The sequence below is a fragment of the Clarias gariepinus genome, chromosome 24, assembly GCF_024256425.1.
Source record: "Clarias gariepinus isolate MV-2021 ecotype Netherlands chromosome 24, CGAR_prim_01v2, whole genome shotgun sequence".
Taxonomy (NCBI): domain Eukaryota; kingdom Metazoa; phylum Chordata; class Actinopteri; order Siluriformes; family Clariidae; genus Clarias; species Clarias gariepinus.
This window is the reverse complement of record NC_071123.1, coordinates 13701010-13719806: the sequence shown is the minus strand read 5'-3', so window position 1 is coordinate 13719806 and position 18797 is coordinate 13701010. Positions and strand designations below refer to the sequence as shown.

Sequence of the window (18797 nt, the reverse complement as noted above, 5' to 3'; positions counted from 1 at the left end):
GGTGAGCTGAAAGCACTGGAGAATGCACAGCATGCGAAAACATGAAGGTGGACAGGCTACAACATCTACACAGATCTTATCTAGCTTCACTCCTCTCCGCCATGGACAGGGATGTGAGCTTACAGTGGCTCATTAAACCTGGATGGTTGAAGACTGGAAAAAGACGAGGTGACATTTTTCCATTCTTCAGTCGTCCTCCAACGTGTCCAACGTGTCATCTGATTCCTGTTTTTGGCTGATGATTCAGAAAACATTCAACACACGTAGTGCACAACTTCAAGCTTAAGTATACAATGCTTGCATGGAGCGGGATGTACGAGTATGGGTTGACGATGTAGTTCGAAGCGTAAGTAAACAGAATTTATTAGAAAATAATAGAAGACAGAACACACTCTGAGGTTCAGCAGAAAAGCCTTGCAGGGCCTCCTCCTCTATCATCACTTAAATGAGCTTTTTCTTTAATTAAACAGCATGTGAGCAGATGGCGTATATGTGTGTGTGTGTGTGTGTGTGGGGAAGAGGAAACCTACTTAGATTATAATTAGCAAAAAGAGGCAGCACATTCAACAGCTGTTTAGGATTTTAATGTTTTTATACCCTGCTTGACCGACTTAGTGTGTGTGTGTGTGTGTGTGTGTGAGAAAGAGAAAGAGAGAGATAGAGAGAGAGGGAAATATGATCCATCCCTTAACAGCCCATAACATGTAAATTTCCACCACTGTCAGATCTGTAACTGTGTGTGTGTGTGTGTGTGTGTGTGTGTGTGTGTGTGTGTGTGTGTGTGTGTGTGTTACATTCCAGACTTTACTGGTACTGGTTCCTGGTGTGTTCTGGTTCAAAATCTTCATGAAATCCATTTATAAGCACACACCCACTTACATTCCCTTACACACACATACATAGACACAGAGAGAAATAACTTTTCAGTTCGAGACCACACACAGAATAGAAACAGGAAAAGGCACGTGTCACACATAAAATGAACACACACACACACACACATGCATGTGCACGTGCGACCAAGAGGTTAAGCATATGTGTGTCTGATAACATACCACTTCAAAACCGGCCTGGTTTCCCTTTTAAAGGCCAGACTGTGGCACGGAGCATTACTTTTTGCACAGGAAATGACATCACAAAATACTGCTGGATCTATTGCTGTTACGAACATGATGATTAGAAGGAGGAAGATATTAAACAAGTAGCCGAGGAGAAGGCCAATCAGGGATTTCTGGGGACTAATCATTTGCAGGAACCCAGTGCCTGATTAATTACCAGTACCAAAGACTGCAGATTGGCATTCCCAAATTGCCCTGCGATGGATTGGCACCCTGTCCAGTGTGTACCCTGCCTCCTGCCCTAAGTCTCTTAGGATAGGCTCCAGGTCCCCGAGACCCTGAATACAGAATAAAGCGGAGTAGACGATGAGTGAGTGAGTGCGAGTTAACATGTCATACACAATCTTTAAAAAGTACATTGTCAGCCTGCGCTTAAACACAACAACATAACATAATGTCACTCTTTTGCAGTTTCAAGGAACTGTGTGTCAAAATACCACACCTTTAAACCATATGATGAAAGATATGGAAAAGATTTGCAGATATTTAGATGCATAATTGTAAAAACTCACAATCAGGGTTAAATACTATAAATAGACACAACAGGTGAATTTCTCTGTCTTTGGGCAATAATTAAAGGAAAGTGAAGGAAAGAAATAAAAAATGAAAGGGAGGGTGAGTGAGGATGAGAGAGGAAACCAGCAGAGCAAGGAGTGGGGCTTCTATGGATAGGACTCATTTGTCCAGTCTATCCTATGGGTGCTCAATTGGATTGGGATCTGGGGAGTCTGGAGGCTGGGTCAGTGTCCTTGAGCTCTTCGCCTGCTGGGCCTGCGTGCAGTCTGTGTGTACATAGTCAATACACAGCATTGACTTTTTTTCAGACATTTGACGCGACAGGCTGGCCTTCCAGGCTGGTCCCCACAGGAACGGGTGAACCTTGGGTTCCCATGATCTTGTCAATCTTGTTTACTGCAATATAGTGGATAATCATGGATAATCAATGTTAATGTGTTCCTATAATGCACAATTTCAGCTTCCTGAAAGCTCCATTTTGGTACAAAATGTTCTACTGTATTATGTCCAGTTGCTGTGATATGCTCAGTATACAGTACATTTGCTTACAAGGAAGGCCTTGGAAAACCCAGTTAGGATCCCATTTTAAAACATTTAAATATTTCTGGTGTAGTCAGAAAGAGGGAAGCCTCATTTTGACAACAGGATTTCCCTGCTACTCCTAAAAAAGAACTTCCCCAGCAGTACAGCTTTTTTTTTTTTTTTTACAGCTTTTGTTTCTATCACAACGTGGTTAACCAGCTTGAATAGTGTTCATTAAAATGCTTCAAGACAATGTTCAGAATTAAAACTGGCTGAATAGTGTAGAAGAATTAGGAAGATAAGGAATTTTATCGACCCAATTTTGCCAAAATTGGAGATTTGATACATTTAATCTACTGCACACTATTGACCAAAGCGCAAAACTAAGCTGTGTGACTTATACCTAACTTGATATGACTGGGTCACATTTGGACGAGCACTGATAAACAACTGGACATGCTGAGTAACAACTGGTAATATGGGACATGTCCACTTTTGTCAAATAAGTTTTTAAGTGTATTGTGTCACTGCACAATACACCTTGTCCATGAAAAACTTAAAATCTCCCTTACAATGTTCAAATGGGAAAAAAATCACAGATGAATATACATGCAAAAATACAATATAATAGGATCAATATTAAGTGACCATGTTGTGTATTAATACAGTATGGAGGATTCAGACTTCAAGCAGTGTATTTGGGTTTTTGAATATATCAATATATCAAATAATCTCTACTTTTATAAACCAGAAAAACACATAACTGTGTATCTGGGCGATTTCTTTGCCTATTTGATCCATTTTAAGATTTTTTGATTACTCAAAATGTAATCGTTTGTTGGTTAAAATAAACTAAAACTCAGTTTTCCTCATTATATTTCCTATTTTGTGCTGAAAAAAAGGATTTCACTCTATGCTGCACAATCCTGAGCTCTCTCTATATATATATAAAAAAAACAGCTAAACAAATAATGCCTAAAATGTTCTGAACTTTAAGGGCTACATGTGCTTTGATTGGTCTACATAGGATTGAGGGTCGAGAAGGTCAAGGAGGAAGAAGCCCCATATTCTCAGAGCAACAATGTTGCAAACATGGCTTTGGCCAGTAATGCAGTACGCCTCAAAGAGATTCGAACATCCTTAATGACCACACTGTTCCCTTTTAAAAGCTACACTTGATGCTGCGTGAAAACGCTATGGGAACATCTTTTTGTGTTGCCGGTTGTGGAGCATGTGTGTATCAAACACGGCAAATTTTGGCTTATATAACCTTGGTCAGGTGACGTCGTCTGATAAAGTGCCCCTGCGGGTTATAAATAGGAGTGAACCGAAAACATCCTCAGATCTTTTTGTCTTCAGGACTGCTTTGTGTTTGCATGTGTGTGTGTGTATGTGTGTGTACAAGCAAAATTAAGAAAGTGTTTAACTTACCGCTATGGCGGAGTTTCAAGCGAGATTAATGCCTCTGTGTGATTAACTTCTTTCAGAGGGCGATCTCCACACTTTCTTTTTCGAGTGTTTGGGGGAAAATCACGCTCTCCTCAGGCTTCAGGGAGAGTGTAAGCACTGACCTCCTCCCGATTAAAATGCTTCGCGCGCGGCTCGCCTTCTTTAAAGAGAAGCCGGGAGCCGTGGCGCATTCCTGGGGTTCACGTGCGGATCTGGCAGACGTGCACAAGACAGAATCTTACCCCCTTTCTCTCGCGCTCTCGACGGATCGGGAAATTTCTCCGTCCACTTCTCAAGCGCGCCCCAGCGCTTCTTGTGAATGGGCAGAAGAGAAATCTTCTCTCGCTTCTGCGGAGATGGAAATAGCCACCTTAGAGTGCTTCCCTAGTGACGACAGAGCGTATAAGGAGTTACTTAAAGTAGTATATCGACTGGCTGCAAGAGCAAGCTTCCCCCAAGCACTCGAAATTAGACTGACAGGTTTCTGTCAGGTGGCGCTCTCTCTCCTCTTATTTGGTGACCTCCACGATGAGTTAACTTGTTCATGGAGTAAGCCATATTCATCCCGTGTTTTCGTGCCATCGACTTTGATTTATTCGAATATCGTTAATGTGGAAGCGCGGGTTATACGATGATGCCGCAGATAGAAGAGATGCTTGCAGGCTATCTCTCTCCTGGGACATCATCCTTCCTGAGAAAGCCAACACTTTCATCCAAGCCGTGTAGACTTTCATTATGGCCATTTTCTTTTTGAAGAGAATTGGATATCTGCAGGCTTTGTTAGTCTCCCCATCCTGCCCAGACTTTGCCCCTGAACTAGTCAAAGCTATTCTGCATCCTCACCCGAACTACTTTCCAAAAGTTTAATTCTCAAACATACACCCAGTTGTTCTCAAAGCCTGTTACAGCTCCGGAGCAGGAAAGACATTACTTACTGTGTCCAGTACGTGCTCTTTAGATTTACGTCCACCGCACTATCCAGTGGCATAAGTCAGAGCAGCTTTTTTATATGCTACGGGGGCCACAACCAGGGAGCGGCCGACACTAGGCAAACGAGCCTACGAGCCACGTGGTCACACTTCGCCTCTAGGAATCAGGGCTTATTCGACCAGGGGGATTGCCTTGTCTATTGCGCTGGCAAGAGGTGTCCCCTTGCAGCAAGTGTGTGATGCGGCAGGTTGGTCTTCTCCGCACACATATGTTAGATTATATAGTTTGGATGTTCATGCTACTTCAGGATAACAGGTCCTCGAGTGAGCCTCCCAGAGCTAGGTCTGAGACCTCCTTAACTATTGTGCGCATGCACAACACAACCCTGGGGGCCCAGACACTTGCAGTGCGGTGGCATTGGTATTCTCGTTCCTATAGCGTTTTCACGCAGCATCAAGTGTAGCTTTTAAAAGGAAACGTCTTGGGTTACTTTGAGGTAACCCTGTTCCCTGAAAAAGCGGGAATGAGATGCTGCGTGAAAATCCTTGACTCAAGGACCTGTGAGCCCAGAAGTAGCATGAACATCCAAACTATAGAATCTAACAAATGTGTGCGGAGAGGACCAACCTGCCGCATCACACACTTTTGCAAGGTGTCCAGTCCAGTCACGCTTGCATGACTGGACATCCTTAAGGACAAAATTGATCTGAGGATGTTTCCGGTTCAGTTCTATTTATAACCTGCAGGTTCACTTTATCAAATGACATCACCTGACCGAGGTTAAATAAGCCAAAATTTGGCGTGTTTGATACACACATGCTTCACAACCGGCAACACAAAAAGATGTTCCCATAGCGTTTTCACACAGCATCTCGTTCCGCTTTTTCAGGAAACAGTACAAATTAACCCGGGACGTTTTTAGTAATGTCTGTCAGGTGTCTCTAGACACTAATGCCATCCTGCATGACTGTTTTTTTATAGATGAAATTGGGTTTGGTTCCATTACTGAGAATCCCTTGCTTAATCTAAGATCTGTATGGGAATATAAATAAATAGCATGATTATCTTGCTAATAAAGCAAATCAATTCATAGCTTAAAATGTTTAAAAAAACTTTAGAAATAGTCTTAATATAAAATTGTATTATACACTCATTTAAAGTTAGCTTTATTAGTATTGCACGTGGTGTTCATGAACATTTATGAATGATTGTGTGTACGATTGCAACAGACAGATGCATCAAGTTGGCGACAAGTTATCCTTCAATTTTCAAGGATTTAGGTGTTCTACTCTCTAGATGTTTATAATAACGTCTTCAGTGGGATCCTCATTTAAGGACATTTGGTATCCTTTAAAACATTTGCACTATTTTAATGTAGCCAAGAGTCTCATTTAAAGTTTAAAGTCTTCTGTAAATGTCGGTTTTCTGCCTTTTAATTTAATCACAAGTCTTTATTTAAAGACCCTTAAATAATTACATTTATTTTTTCCATAGGACATTCTGTGAAATAATTGTAATTTGCATTTTGTTGTGTTTGCAATAAGAAGTAAAAAAAATGATCATGAAACATTCACTGTTGTTGCATAAATGTTTGGCAAATCTAAAAAAAAATCTAATTGCATGGCCATTTTATCTGCTGGAAAATAATTAACCAAGCATTAAGTTTGTGATTCTTTCTGAATATAGACAATAAACCGATTTCCTCTTAAAACGGTGCTTGTGGCTTTGGCTTTTGTCAGGCAACAACACAATTGCTTCCTGTCTCTGTTCACATCAAGCCCATGTAAAAATTTGCTGCATTATTATGTCTTAAGGGGATTTAATGAGTTCGTTTAAAAAAAAGAAAAAAAAAAGAATGTATATTCATCTGGTCAGTAATGAAGACCCAAGTGGATACTTGCAGTGTAGTAATTACATCAGGTCTCATAGTGAGGATATCTATTTTAGCATAGCAGTTAAGGGGTATCACTTTCTCTATTATAAAATGTATAAGAATTAAAGTTATATAAAGATAAGATGATGGACTGCTAAACACAAAACAGTCAATTGCTTTCTATTTTTTTCAGTTAATCATGTTGATTTGCATATGTAGATAAGCAAAATACTTGTTAATTCTAGATGCCTCTTACAAAATCAGCCCTACTCTAGATTTAGAATAAGAATGAGCAATTAATTTGGTAATTATCCCAAGAATATCCTGCAAGGTCTAGAGAAGATCAATAAATAAACAATAATGAGCTTCAGCGCAACAAAGTTTGGGTCAATGAAGCACAATTAATGTTTTAGGAACTGCAATCCCAACCATCTAAATAAATTGCAGTCCAACAGCAAGTTAAAGAATGGAACATTAAATAAAAAAAAAATCTGAGCTTGCCAGCTGGCTGAGCTCACTCAACCAGTCAAGGCTGCCTAGCAAATGTGAAGGATGAATTTACCGGAACAGCATTCAACTTAGGATCCTATGGTCATTGCTGGTTTAGGACATTCCCATCTCTACCATTTACATCTTTTAGTGAAGGTTAACATCTTTTACTTTAGGAGTCTGAGGCTCTAAATGAGGACTGGTATCTGGTGGTATGACAATGCTAAAGAACATTGCAGGACTAATCAGCACAAGGATCCTCAGTAGCAAGCATATTCCCGCCTAGAAGACCATTGTTTCCTTTCAAAGGCTACACTCGATGCTGCGTAAAAAAAGGGGCCATAGAACATGTTCCCCTACCAGAGAGATAGTCAGGCTACTACAGTCGGTATTTCTTGGTTCCCTAGAGGAACGGGGGGCTGCATCCAATTTTTTGATTTTCGCAGCTGAACCACTATCTAAAAATAAATAAATACAGCTTCAAAATGTTGACTGTTAAAGTGATTGTTCTCAAATCCTACCAAGCAATTGGTTTGTGACAATCAATGTGAAGAACGCTTACTTTCATATAGAAAGACTGCCACAACACAGGAGGTTCCTGAGGTTTACTTTCAGGGGCGAAGCTTACCAGTATCGGGTCTTTCCATTTGGTCTAGCTCTCTCACCCGCACATCTGGCTGGCCCAGTCTCAGGAGCTAGCGCTTCGACATGAGGATGTCGTCCTAGCTCATCTTTGTTTCTTAGGATTGAGACCCAACGCCATGAAAAGCGTGCTCTTTTCTGTTCAGAGGACAACATATTTGGGTGTCACATGGGATTCGATCGTAAGGCCGGGCACAGCTGTCTCCCGCTCATGTCGAATCCATTTTCAACACTCTCATGGAAATCAAGCTAGACCAGAAAGTGACTGTTCATCACTTTCAGAGATCTTAGCTCTCATGGCAGCTGCATCCACGGTGATACCTTTGGGCCTTCTGCACATAAGAGCTTCTCAGTTGTGGCTAAGAACTAGGGGATTTTACTCGAGGGCCAATCCCTAATAAGGGTTACGTGCCAGGGGCTTTGTACCCTTTCTATGTGGTTCAGACCCTGGTTTCTAGATTCCATCAATATGTGGACTTTGCAACGAGAGGGAAAAACACGCTGGATCTTGTTTACACAAACATCCCCGGCGCATATCGGGCAGAGCGCCGCACGACCACATCTCTGTTATGCTAATTCCAGCATATAGACCACTCGTCAGGCGCTCAAAACCGGTTTTGAAGCAGGTGAAAACCTGGCCAGCAGGAGCCATCTCTGCTCTTCAGGACTGTTTCGAGAGCACTGACTGGAACATGTTTAGGGAGGCTGCAATTTACGGCGACTTCACTGACTTGGAGGAGTACACGTCATCAGTGACCAGCTACATCAACAAGTGCACCGATGACGTCACTGTCTCCAAGAGCATCATCTCATGACCCAACCAGAAACCGTGGATTACTGCGGAAGTGCGTGCACTTCTGAGGACCAGAGACTCTGCCTTTAAAGCGGGAGACAAGGTGGCCCTCAGAACAGCAAGGGCCAAACTTTCTCGGGCCATCAGAGAGGCAAAGCGCGCACACGCCCAGAGAATCCACAATCACTTCAGGGACAGCGGCGACACACGGCGCATGTAGCAGGGTTTACAAGCCATCACTCACTACAGGACGACATCAACTGCCTGTGACGGCTCCCTCCCAGAGGCGCTGAACAACTTCTACGCTCGGTTTAACAGGCAGAACGACGTGGCGGCGAGAAAGACCACCCCTTCTCCGAACGACCAGGTGCTGTGTCTCACTACAGCTGAGGTGAGGAAAACTCTACGCAGAGTCAACCTACGTAAAGCTGCTGGACCAGACAACATCCCAGGCAGAGTGCTCAGAGAATGTGCTGAACAGCTGGCAGATGTTCTCACCGACATCTTTAACATCTCTCTGAGCAGCGCCGTCGTTCCCACGTGCTTCAAGGCCACCACCATCGTCCCCGTGCCCAAGAAGTCTACTGTGTCCTGTCTCAATGACTACCGTCCCGTTGCACTCACACCCACCATCATGAAGTGCTTTGAGCGGCTCGTCATGAGACACATCAAGACCCTGCTGCCCTCCTCACTCGATCCACTGCAGTTTGCGTATCGTCCTAACCGCTCAACGGACGACGCCATCTCCACTACACTACATCTTGCCCTCACACACTTGGACAAGAAGGACACATATGTTCGAATGCTGTACATAGATTTCAGCTCAGCATTCAACACTATCATCCCCCAACAACTGATTGGGAAGCTGAACCTGTTGGGCCTGAACACCTCCCTCTGCAACTGGATCCTGGACTTTCTGACCGGTAGGCCTCAGTCAGTACGGATCGGAAACTGCACCTCCAGCACCACCACACTGAGCACTGGGGCCCCACAAGGCTGCGTGCTCAGTCCCCTGCTGGGTACACTGCTGACTCACGACTGTGTAGCAACACACAGTTCGAACCACTTTATTAAGTTCGCTGATGACACGACCGTGGTGGGTCTCATTAGCAAGAACAACGAGTCAGCGTACAGAGAGGAAGTGCAGAGGCTAACGGACTGGTGTAAAGACAACAACCTGTCTCTAAATGTTGACAAGACAAAGGAGATGGCTGTTGACTTTAGGAGGACACGAGGCGACCATTCTCCGCTGAGCATCAACGGCTCCTCTGTGGGAATCGTTGAAAGCATCAAATTCCTGGGTGTCCACCTAGAGAAGGACCTCAGCTGGTCCCTCAACACCAGCTCCCTACACAAGAAAGCCCAACAGCGCCTCTTCTTTCTGAGAAGACTGAGAAAGGCCCAGCTTCCACCACCGATCCTGACCACCTTCTATAGAGGAACTATCGAGAGCATTCTGAGCGGCTGCATCACTGTCTGGTTTGGGAATTGTGCCATATCGGACCGCAATTGACACCCCTTTCGAACCACTAGAGCGCCTGTCAGGCTTCTGACCCTTAAGATGTTTTTTCTGATGGCCATTATCTCTCTGAAGAGGATTGGAGATCTGCACGCCTTGTCAGTCTCCCCATCCTGCATTGACTTTGCCCCTGGGCTAGTCAAGGCCATTTTGCATCCTCACCAGAACTATCTTACGAAAGTTCCATTCTCAATCATGCACCCTGTTGTTCTTGAAGCCTTCTGTCCTCCGCCTTTTACAGCTTCGGAGCAGGAGAAACTTCACCTACTGTGTCCAGTACGTGCTCTTCAGATTTATGTCCACCGCACCAGCCAGTGCCGTCAGTCAGAGCAGCTTTTTATATGCTATGGGGGCCGCAACCGGGGGGCGGCCGCCACTACACAGACCCTGTCACACTGCTATGGCGTGGGCTCACTTCGCCTCTAGGAATTAGGGCTCATTCAACCAGGGGGATTGCCTCATCTATTGCGCTGGCAAGAGGTATTCCCCTGCAGCAAGTGTGTGGCGCGGCAGGTTGGTCCTTTCCGCACACATTTGTTAGATTTTATAGCCTGGATGTTCATGCTACTCCGGGCTTACGGGTCCTAGAGTCAGCCTCCCAGAGATGGTTCTCATACCTCCTTGGCCTTGTGCGCACACGCTACACAACCTTGGGGTCCAGACACTTGCAGTGCGGCAGCGTTGGTATTCTTCTTCCCATAACGTTTTCACGCAGCATCAAGTGTAGTCTTTAAAAGGGAACGTCTCGGGTTACTTTGCTGCAACCCTGTTCCCTGAAAAGGCGGGAACGAGATGCTGCGCTTCAATGCCGCACTGCCTGCGTGACCGGACGTCCCTTCAGACAAAATCAATCTGAGGAATTTTCGGTTTCCGGTTTACTCCTATTTATAACCTGCATGTGCGTCTCATCAGATGACGTCACCTGACTGAGGTTATATAAGCCAAAATTTGGCGTGTTTGATACACACATGCTTCACAACCGGCAACACAAAAAGATGTTCCCATAACGTTATCACGCAGCATCTCGTTCCCACCTTTTCAGGTAACAGGGTTACAGCAAAGTAACCTAAGATGCTTTTTTAAGTGTAAGTGTGTAACTCTCATCTCACAATGGGAAGCTTCCTCTTTTACACAGAACATGTTTTGTTCCAGTCACTACTTCCACACTGGGCTTTAAAGGCACGACAACAACGATTTCTGATTCTGCCCCTGGACTGTTAATACAGAACGCTATATGAAAAAGTATAAATCCTATTCTGATTAACCCTGATGTGATCTCCAGGGCAAAGAAGTTTAACGCATGAAAATGTCACAAAATATCATAATCACAAGTTTCATGTAAAAAAAAATAAAATTCCATTCTAGGTCTTTAAAAACATTTGGCACACTTAAATACATAATTTTTAGTAGCAGTTTGAAATGTTAAAAGAGATGTAACAGAGAAGCTTATGCACACAAACTCAGCGAATAACTCAAGGTCAGGGTCGAACTGGGGGCTCTGGAGCTGTGTCAGCATTGCTGCCGCCTGCACCTCCATGCCCAGCATTTCTGCTTATGTGATTTACTGTGGCTAACTCATGAAAGCTAAGAAATACTTTGGAAAATATTTAGTGTAGTGAATTCTGGTTACTGCTTATTTTAAAATTTATATATAGTACTGTAAAAAAGTCTTGAGACACCTATAATTTCTTCATATTTTGCTTCTAAAGAGCCAGACTTTTTTGTATTTTTTATGTAGTCTTAAGGGATAGGTCTCGAGGAATTCTAAAGAACTGGTTTTAGCTCTTATTTTTAGAAAGTTTTGGTCCTCATTTTGAGTTTAGTCCCTGTAACTGAGCAGTTCCAGAGAGCCTTTTCTGTTTGTTAAGCCACACAGTGACCTATGCATTATTAAATCTTAAAAAACATTTTACTTAAGGCACAAAGAAAGAGAAACAGGTCCAGATGATGACAGATGATCAGGCTGGTGATTAGTATACTGGAGATGCTGAATGTTGAGTGGTTGGAACAGACGAGAGGGGAAATGAGGTTGCTGCTGAGGTTCCTACACAAACAACAACATTTTTAATTGTTTTTTTATACACTTTGCAGGCAGCCTGTTGCAGTAAATATTTCTTTCATTTAATCTATATAAATTATTATTTTTTTTTAATGAGCTTAAGACTTTTGCACAGTTCTGTACTTACAGTATCACCAACACAATGGTTTATCAACATCATGGATCATCCGAAGCCAATTCTGGGGTTGCTAGACATGAAGTGGAAAAACACCCTGAATATATATGTGTCTTTAGTGAGTCCACTGAAGACATATAGTGACAGTTTTAAAATTTTAATTCAGCATAGGTGTTTGTTTTAGTTGATTTGTTGATTTCACCCTAATACTGTATTCTAAAACTCCTTACAAACACACAAAAACCTTATTGGTGCAAATCCATTAACATGCATGTGGCTCATTCTGGTATGATTAGAATCCTCAAAAAAAAAAAAAAAAAAAAATTCACAACCATGTCAACTAAACCCTTATTAAGGAACCTACAATTTGCAGCATGACTGGTGCGGATTGTAATAATCTTTAAAATCGTTAAAAAGTAGAATTGCTTTGTGATGTTCTTTTGATGTGTGTCAGGGGAAAAATGCTTCAGAAACACATTTGATGTGAGTTGGCCTTTATTTTATGTCTCTGCTTTTAGTTTTATTTGCTGTGGCTTTTATTTGTCTAGATTCCACTGCCACACTCTATTATCTCCCAGCTGCACACATGGATGAACCCCACACACTCAGCATATGCACACACACATCTATGCTGATGCATAAAGTTTTTCTCTATCTGTTTTTTCACCACAGGATCCCAGAGGTGACCTACGGTGACTGACCCGTCTCCACTGAATATGTGCACATTGTATGTGTTTAATCATGTTACTTGAATGTCAGGACATATGGTTCACATATCCTGTTAGCTGGTACTACTGTAGAATTCTGTTGCTGGGGTTGGTATTATGGGATGTAAGAATCTTAGCTGTGCCCTGTAACTAATGCATTTAAAATGCAAGTGAAGGGGTAAAACACTGGAAGAATAATATATTTTAGTGTTCACAGACTATATCTCCAGTTATACATCTCTACTGTAGTTTTGAATGGTGAATATAGCATTTTCTTGTTAAAAAGCCTTATGTAAGCTTGTATTTTTTCAGTTTGACCCATACTGAAGATTTTCCTCACATCTCTCCATCACAGAGTACAACACCAAGCTGTGTAATACTAGCTAATCTAAGTCATTTTCTCGATCACTGTCTCTGACATCCGTGCTCTAAAAAAGTCAAATGTCTAAAGAGCCATGGTCCGAATGAGAGCTGGCAGCATTTTGTAACTCAAGAGCTTAAAAAAGTCCACAGCTTCGATACTCATCTAAAAACCACCAACAGCAGAATGACGAGACATCTACAAACACATTCCTGGCAAATGCAAGACATAAAGAGAAACACTAAGGGACAGAAAAATACCCTTATTACCTCTAGGCTGCAATAATGTTTATACAGCATCACCCCATTTTCTACATGACTGCAGATTACAAAATTGTAAAACGGACTGTATAGGAACATCTTTGTAATAAAAATGATGCAATAAAAAACATTATAGCAGTGCCCTGAAGGAACATTTTAGCAAGTGAAGCTATAATACATATCATAATTTATGTAATATAACCTATTATACAATTACTTTAATCTGAATATACTTATATGATTATTAAATTATATTATATTATATTAATAAATTATATTAAACAGATTTTAAACTGTTCTACTAATTTGAATATAAAATATCCATTATATTGGCAGAATTTTAAGCACGTATATTTAATAAAAAGCCAAATTACTGTCTCTATAAAGAGAATAAGAAAAGCAATGTCACACAGAGGTGAAAGACTTTTGTACTGAATAACAGCCTGAGTGGCGAAGAAATTACAGCCATTAGTTAATTGCAACAGTAAGTTATTGACAGAAATTAACAGGAGTAAATGAAGGTTTAAATTCTTACTGATACTATGTTTGCAATAGTTGAGGAGAATAATAATTGATAGAGGTGGTGGACAGTCTTCAGAAACATACGAGATTTACTTTATGTTTTGACGTATTTCGCTTTAGAATATCAGCTAACTTCTGGGTTCCAGATTTAATCCCAAATAGAATTAAATGAGAAGCTAGTATGCTATGTAGGGTGTACAATCCCTTGTTTAAACACCAAGTAGTGCCCTTGATTATGGGTAGGAGTGGGATTTGGGATTCTATCTTGTTAGATTTGTAGATCCAGTTAGCAAGCCATACACAGAAATAAACATCTGTGTGGTGTTATGCTCTATATCACAACTTGAAGAATGTCTCTTGTCCAATCAGATTACTCAGTAGAAATTAACTAGTGTACAATAAGAATTATAGCATAAATTGCTTATATTGAAAAATCACGTCTCACTTTATGCAGTGCTCCACTGCTTTTGCTTGAAAATGTGACTAGCTGTGGGTAACAGTAAATGATTGCATTTTAAACACTTCAGAATGTATAAACTAAAATAATGCACTGAAATAATACTTAGTATTGTAACAAAGTGCAATTCCTCAGATATTCTTCACTACTGGATGGGAAAACAAACTATCCTTGACATCATCATTAATTAACCCGTGGCACTGGTGGGAACATTTCCTTGTTTTTTTTTTTAGAAAGTTAAACATTAACCTGTTGAAAAAGGCATCTTTTTAAATAATGGCATTGAAATGTCAAAAGCAGTTTTAAAATCAATATATGCCCATCCTTTTGTTTCTCTGTGGATGTACTGTTCGCAAAAAGTGACTTCCACATGTCCGAAACTCTAGATGGAATGGGGCTCTCACATTGTCTCTGTTCCTCCAACCTGAGAATTGCCAGACACAGATGTCCAAACATGATTAATGAGTGTCTACAGATGGACATTCTCAGTCAGTGGGATATAATCCAAAATTACTATTAAATTAGTTGTTTTCTGCCTTTTTTCAGGCTTACAGTGTTCAGAGAACAAAAAGCACACACAGTCCCTCCTACACAGACCCCTGCCTCCCTTTTCCTCTGTAGGAAATTATTTTCATGTGTTTTGGAAAAAGGCTGCAAGATGGACATGATGAAGCCAAACAAACAAACCAGCCTCCAGATAGCAATCGGCTGTAGACTGGAAACATTCAGCTGTCTGATCAGAACATTTAACGGCTGTTTAAGACCTGTTCATTTAATGTAGAAAAAAATACCATTATTGTGTTAATATTTAGTGCTCTAAATACCCAGAACTAGATTCAGACCCAAAGATGGGGTGTTGTTTTTAAATGTATGTTTTCACACTAGTCATGACTAATTTATAGTATATGATGCCCCGGTAGGCTTGCTCCCCATCCACAATCCCCCACTGGTCATCCTTTTACATTAATAATATTGTTCTGGACCTGAGGATACTTGCATACATAACCTCTGATACAGTTGGTGGCAGCATGCATCTGGTTGCTTTGCAAGCTGCCTAAAAAAGAGAAAAAGAGAATAAAGAAATCAACCTTTACATTATGCTTTGATGTCACATTTTAACTCTTAGACCTCAGGCTGCATAAATCCGTGCCAGGCTTACATCATTGGCTAATGAACAGTTTTTAAATAGTTTTTATACAGAAGTCCAGCAGTGTGTGTCAATGAAGGAGGCCTCAGACATGGAACTGTACAATTGTGTTTTTGAATATGTCATCGTCTGTACCACCTTGTCCTGTACACAGGGTCATGCCTATTCCAGAACACCCTGGATTCACCCTGGACGGGATGCCAATCAATCGCACTGTGCCTGTGTGGGTTAGGGTTAGGGTTAAACTAACCCTGTGCCTGAGTGTGCCATACTGTACTCAAAATCTCATCCAGTGCCTTGGAACAATGTGGATTAAACAAAATGCTCCAGACTTTGCTCAGGTTAAGTGTAGTCAGATCTGTACCTTAGGCCTTAACTTGAAAGCATCTTACCATATCACTCAAGTTCACTGATTTTCAGGACCGCAGTCATAATACACATCTCTACAGTAGTATAAACCAGATGCCATATGAACCTTTCTGGTAAAAAAGAAAAACAAATAGTGGGCCCTTCATATCTTCAGCATGAACATGCCTAGGATAAAGTTACTTAAATGGACTAACGTTGATTTTGAATGCATTCATCATGCAATCATTTTGCTTAGTCATCCAGCTTCTATAAGCAAAAAGTGATAACAATGACGAGGTTGGCTTTTCTCGTAAAATACTTTATACTGTAGAACTGTTATTTGTGTCAGCATGCATTATAAAAGGGTATTCTTTTCAGCCAGGTATTCAAGAATCAGGTAACAACAGTAACAAAACCATAGATGACCCTAGCATGTCTCCTGCATGTATAGACCAAAACAATGCATTAAAAAAAAAAAAAAAAAAACAGAAATACATTGTGTTGCCTATGGTGTCTATTCTAAAGTCCCTGAAGAACAAGTCACATGAAATCTCAGCAAAAGCCCTACATCTCTCCATGGGCCCCTGAGCTATGTTGCTTGGTCAGGAGTTTAAACAATAGGTATCCCATATTGTTTGGGGCTCAACAGGTATAAATGAGTTAAACCTGGCAGGACATCAGTTCAGCCAGTCAAGCACTGACGAGCACAAATTGACAAGTCAAAAATGATGGGCAAGGTACAGATCAGCAAGAAATGCAAGAAATTTAAATTCTTTAGCTAAACTTATTTGTTAAAACGCAATCTTTTTTTCTTTTCCAACAGGTCATCTTCTATGAGGACAGGAACTTTACGGGCCGCTCCTATGAGTGTAGCGGTGACTGTTCTGACATGTCCTATTACATGAGCCACTGCTACTCTTGCAGGGTCCAAAGTGGATGCTGGATGGTCTACGATCGTCCCAACTTCATGGGAAACCAGTATTTCCTGAGAAAGGGTGAATATGCTGACTACAGGAGCATGTCGGGCTGGGGAATGAACAACTGGATCAGGTCTTGCCGCATGATCCCTATGGTATGGTCATTAACTGTGCAGTGGTTTGAATTTCAAAACCAGAGACCACAGCACTGCACAGTTTCATGCTTTTCTTGCTCTGACACATTTTGAAAAATTGATAATTAGCTGACCAATTACATTTGTTTTGTTAGAAGAAAGACAACAATGTTATACACTGATCAGCCATAACCTTACAACGCTATACAAAATACCAGTATTTTGTAGGTTTCCATTATGCCACCTTACCAGCTCTGGCACCAGCGCTGGCTCTACAAGACCTCTGGGGGTATGCTGTGGTATCTGGCAGTGGATTATTTAGTTGCTGTGGCATGCAGGGTTGGGTCTTGTTCGTCCAACACATCCCATTGGTGCTCAAAGGGATTTTGAACTGTCTGTTCATGGCCTTGGGCTTCATGCATTTGTTGTTCTGGTGCCTTTCTTTCCTGAACAGCATTGGATTTCTGTCAGCTAGTTGTGCTGCATTGGCTATTTTGAGCCATGGGTGCTTACAATTCTTTCACTAGGATTGATACTCAGTGGTGTTTATGTTGTGCCTGATCAGTGTATGTGCTCAGATATACAGGTTTGCCTAAAAGTAATGGTATTCTTTTCCATAACAGCACAAGGGCTCTTACAGAATGAGAGTTTACGACAGGGAGAACTTCATGGGTCGGATGATGGACATGACAGATGACTGTGACTCCTTCATTAACCGCTACCATTGGTACAATGGCTGCATGTCCTGTCATGTCATGGACGGTCACTGGCTCTTGTATGAACACCCCAACTACAGAGGAAAGATGTGGTACTTCAGGCCCGGAGAGTACAGGAGCTTCAGGCAAATGATGAGAATGGGTGGCATGAGGTTCATGAGCATGAGGCGGATCATGGATTCGTGGTATTAAAATCCATGATGCTAAGATTGAAATAAGGCTATCTTAAATAAACAGCTTTTATAAATAAATTCACTGTAACTTTCCTCTTTTTTCTAAATATTTTTAATCTTGTTTCACCTAATAACACCTTATTCTATAATGTAGAAGTAGCCAAATTGACAACTACATATGGTTGGGTACAAATATATGTGAACTTTGGCTACATAATTGGTCATAATATTTCTGCTTATAAAAAAAAAAAGATAAAACAAGACGTCAGACTACTGGAGAAACAAAATCTGCATTACGTCTAACAGAGAATTTACCCAGAGGGACTTTGCTTAGCTTGACTGAGCTGCAGCCTACATCAAACCTCCTTATAAGAGCAAAATGATCATTATTTTCACATTACATTTATATAACCATGATCTCCTCTATAATATTCTTAAAGAAAATTTGCATTAATGCCATCATTCTAATACGTTGTTATTCCACTCAGTTTCACATGGATTAAAAAGAATATCTGGTTAATTACCAAAGTTGTCTTTCCAATAACCATTGCTGTTTCAGCATTAAAATGTTATATTACTGAAAAACAAAAACTTAATTATTATTAATTTTTCTGTAAAAGTACACCCCTAATGTTTTTTTTCCCTTTCTTCATAGGTTTAGCTATAATAGTTATCCTTATTACTCTTATGTTTGTCCAGTGTCTGAGTATGTGGAGCCTAGTCACTAAAACATTATTTTGATTATTAAGCATAACTTTACAGTTACCTGCTCCAGCTTCACTTATACAAAAGTTAGTTGGCATAAAATAAAGATATATACTGTAGATTGAAACCAAATCAATATCGATGTGGTTAATGACTGATTAGTCAGTCACCCGGATTAGTGGTGGGACGTGTGCAATGGGGATTATTTAAAGCTGGATCGGGGGGATTGCTGAGGCTTTGGGGTGATCTGGGATAAAGCACATTGATTTGGGATCCAATAGGGTGCATGCCTCAGGGCCTCTGTGCTGGAACTCTCCTTTGAGCA

At 41.2% G+C, this 18797-nt stretch overlaps 1 protein-coding gene across 1 annotated transcript; it reads left to right on the top strand.

The window, feature by feature from the left end:
* Positions 1–16512: 16512 nt before the first annotated feature.
* On the top strand, positions 16513–17826 carry LOC128512196 (gamma-crystallin M2-like). The gene is made up of 3 exons (XM_053485352.1): positions 16513–16564; positions 16651–16899; positions 17502–17826. Exons 1-3 carry the CDS (start codon positions 16553–16555, stop codon positions 17784–17786), a joined length of 546 nt encoding a protein of 181 aa, XP_053341327.1. The 5' UTR covers positions 16513–16552; the 3' UTR covers positions 17787–17826.
* The last annotated feature ends 971 nt before the right edge of the window (positions 17827–18797 follow it).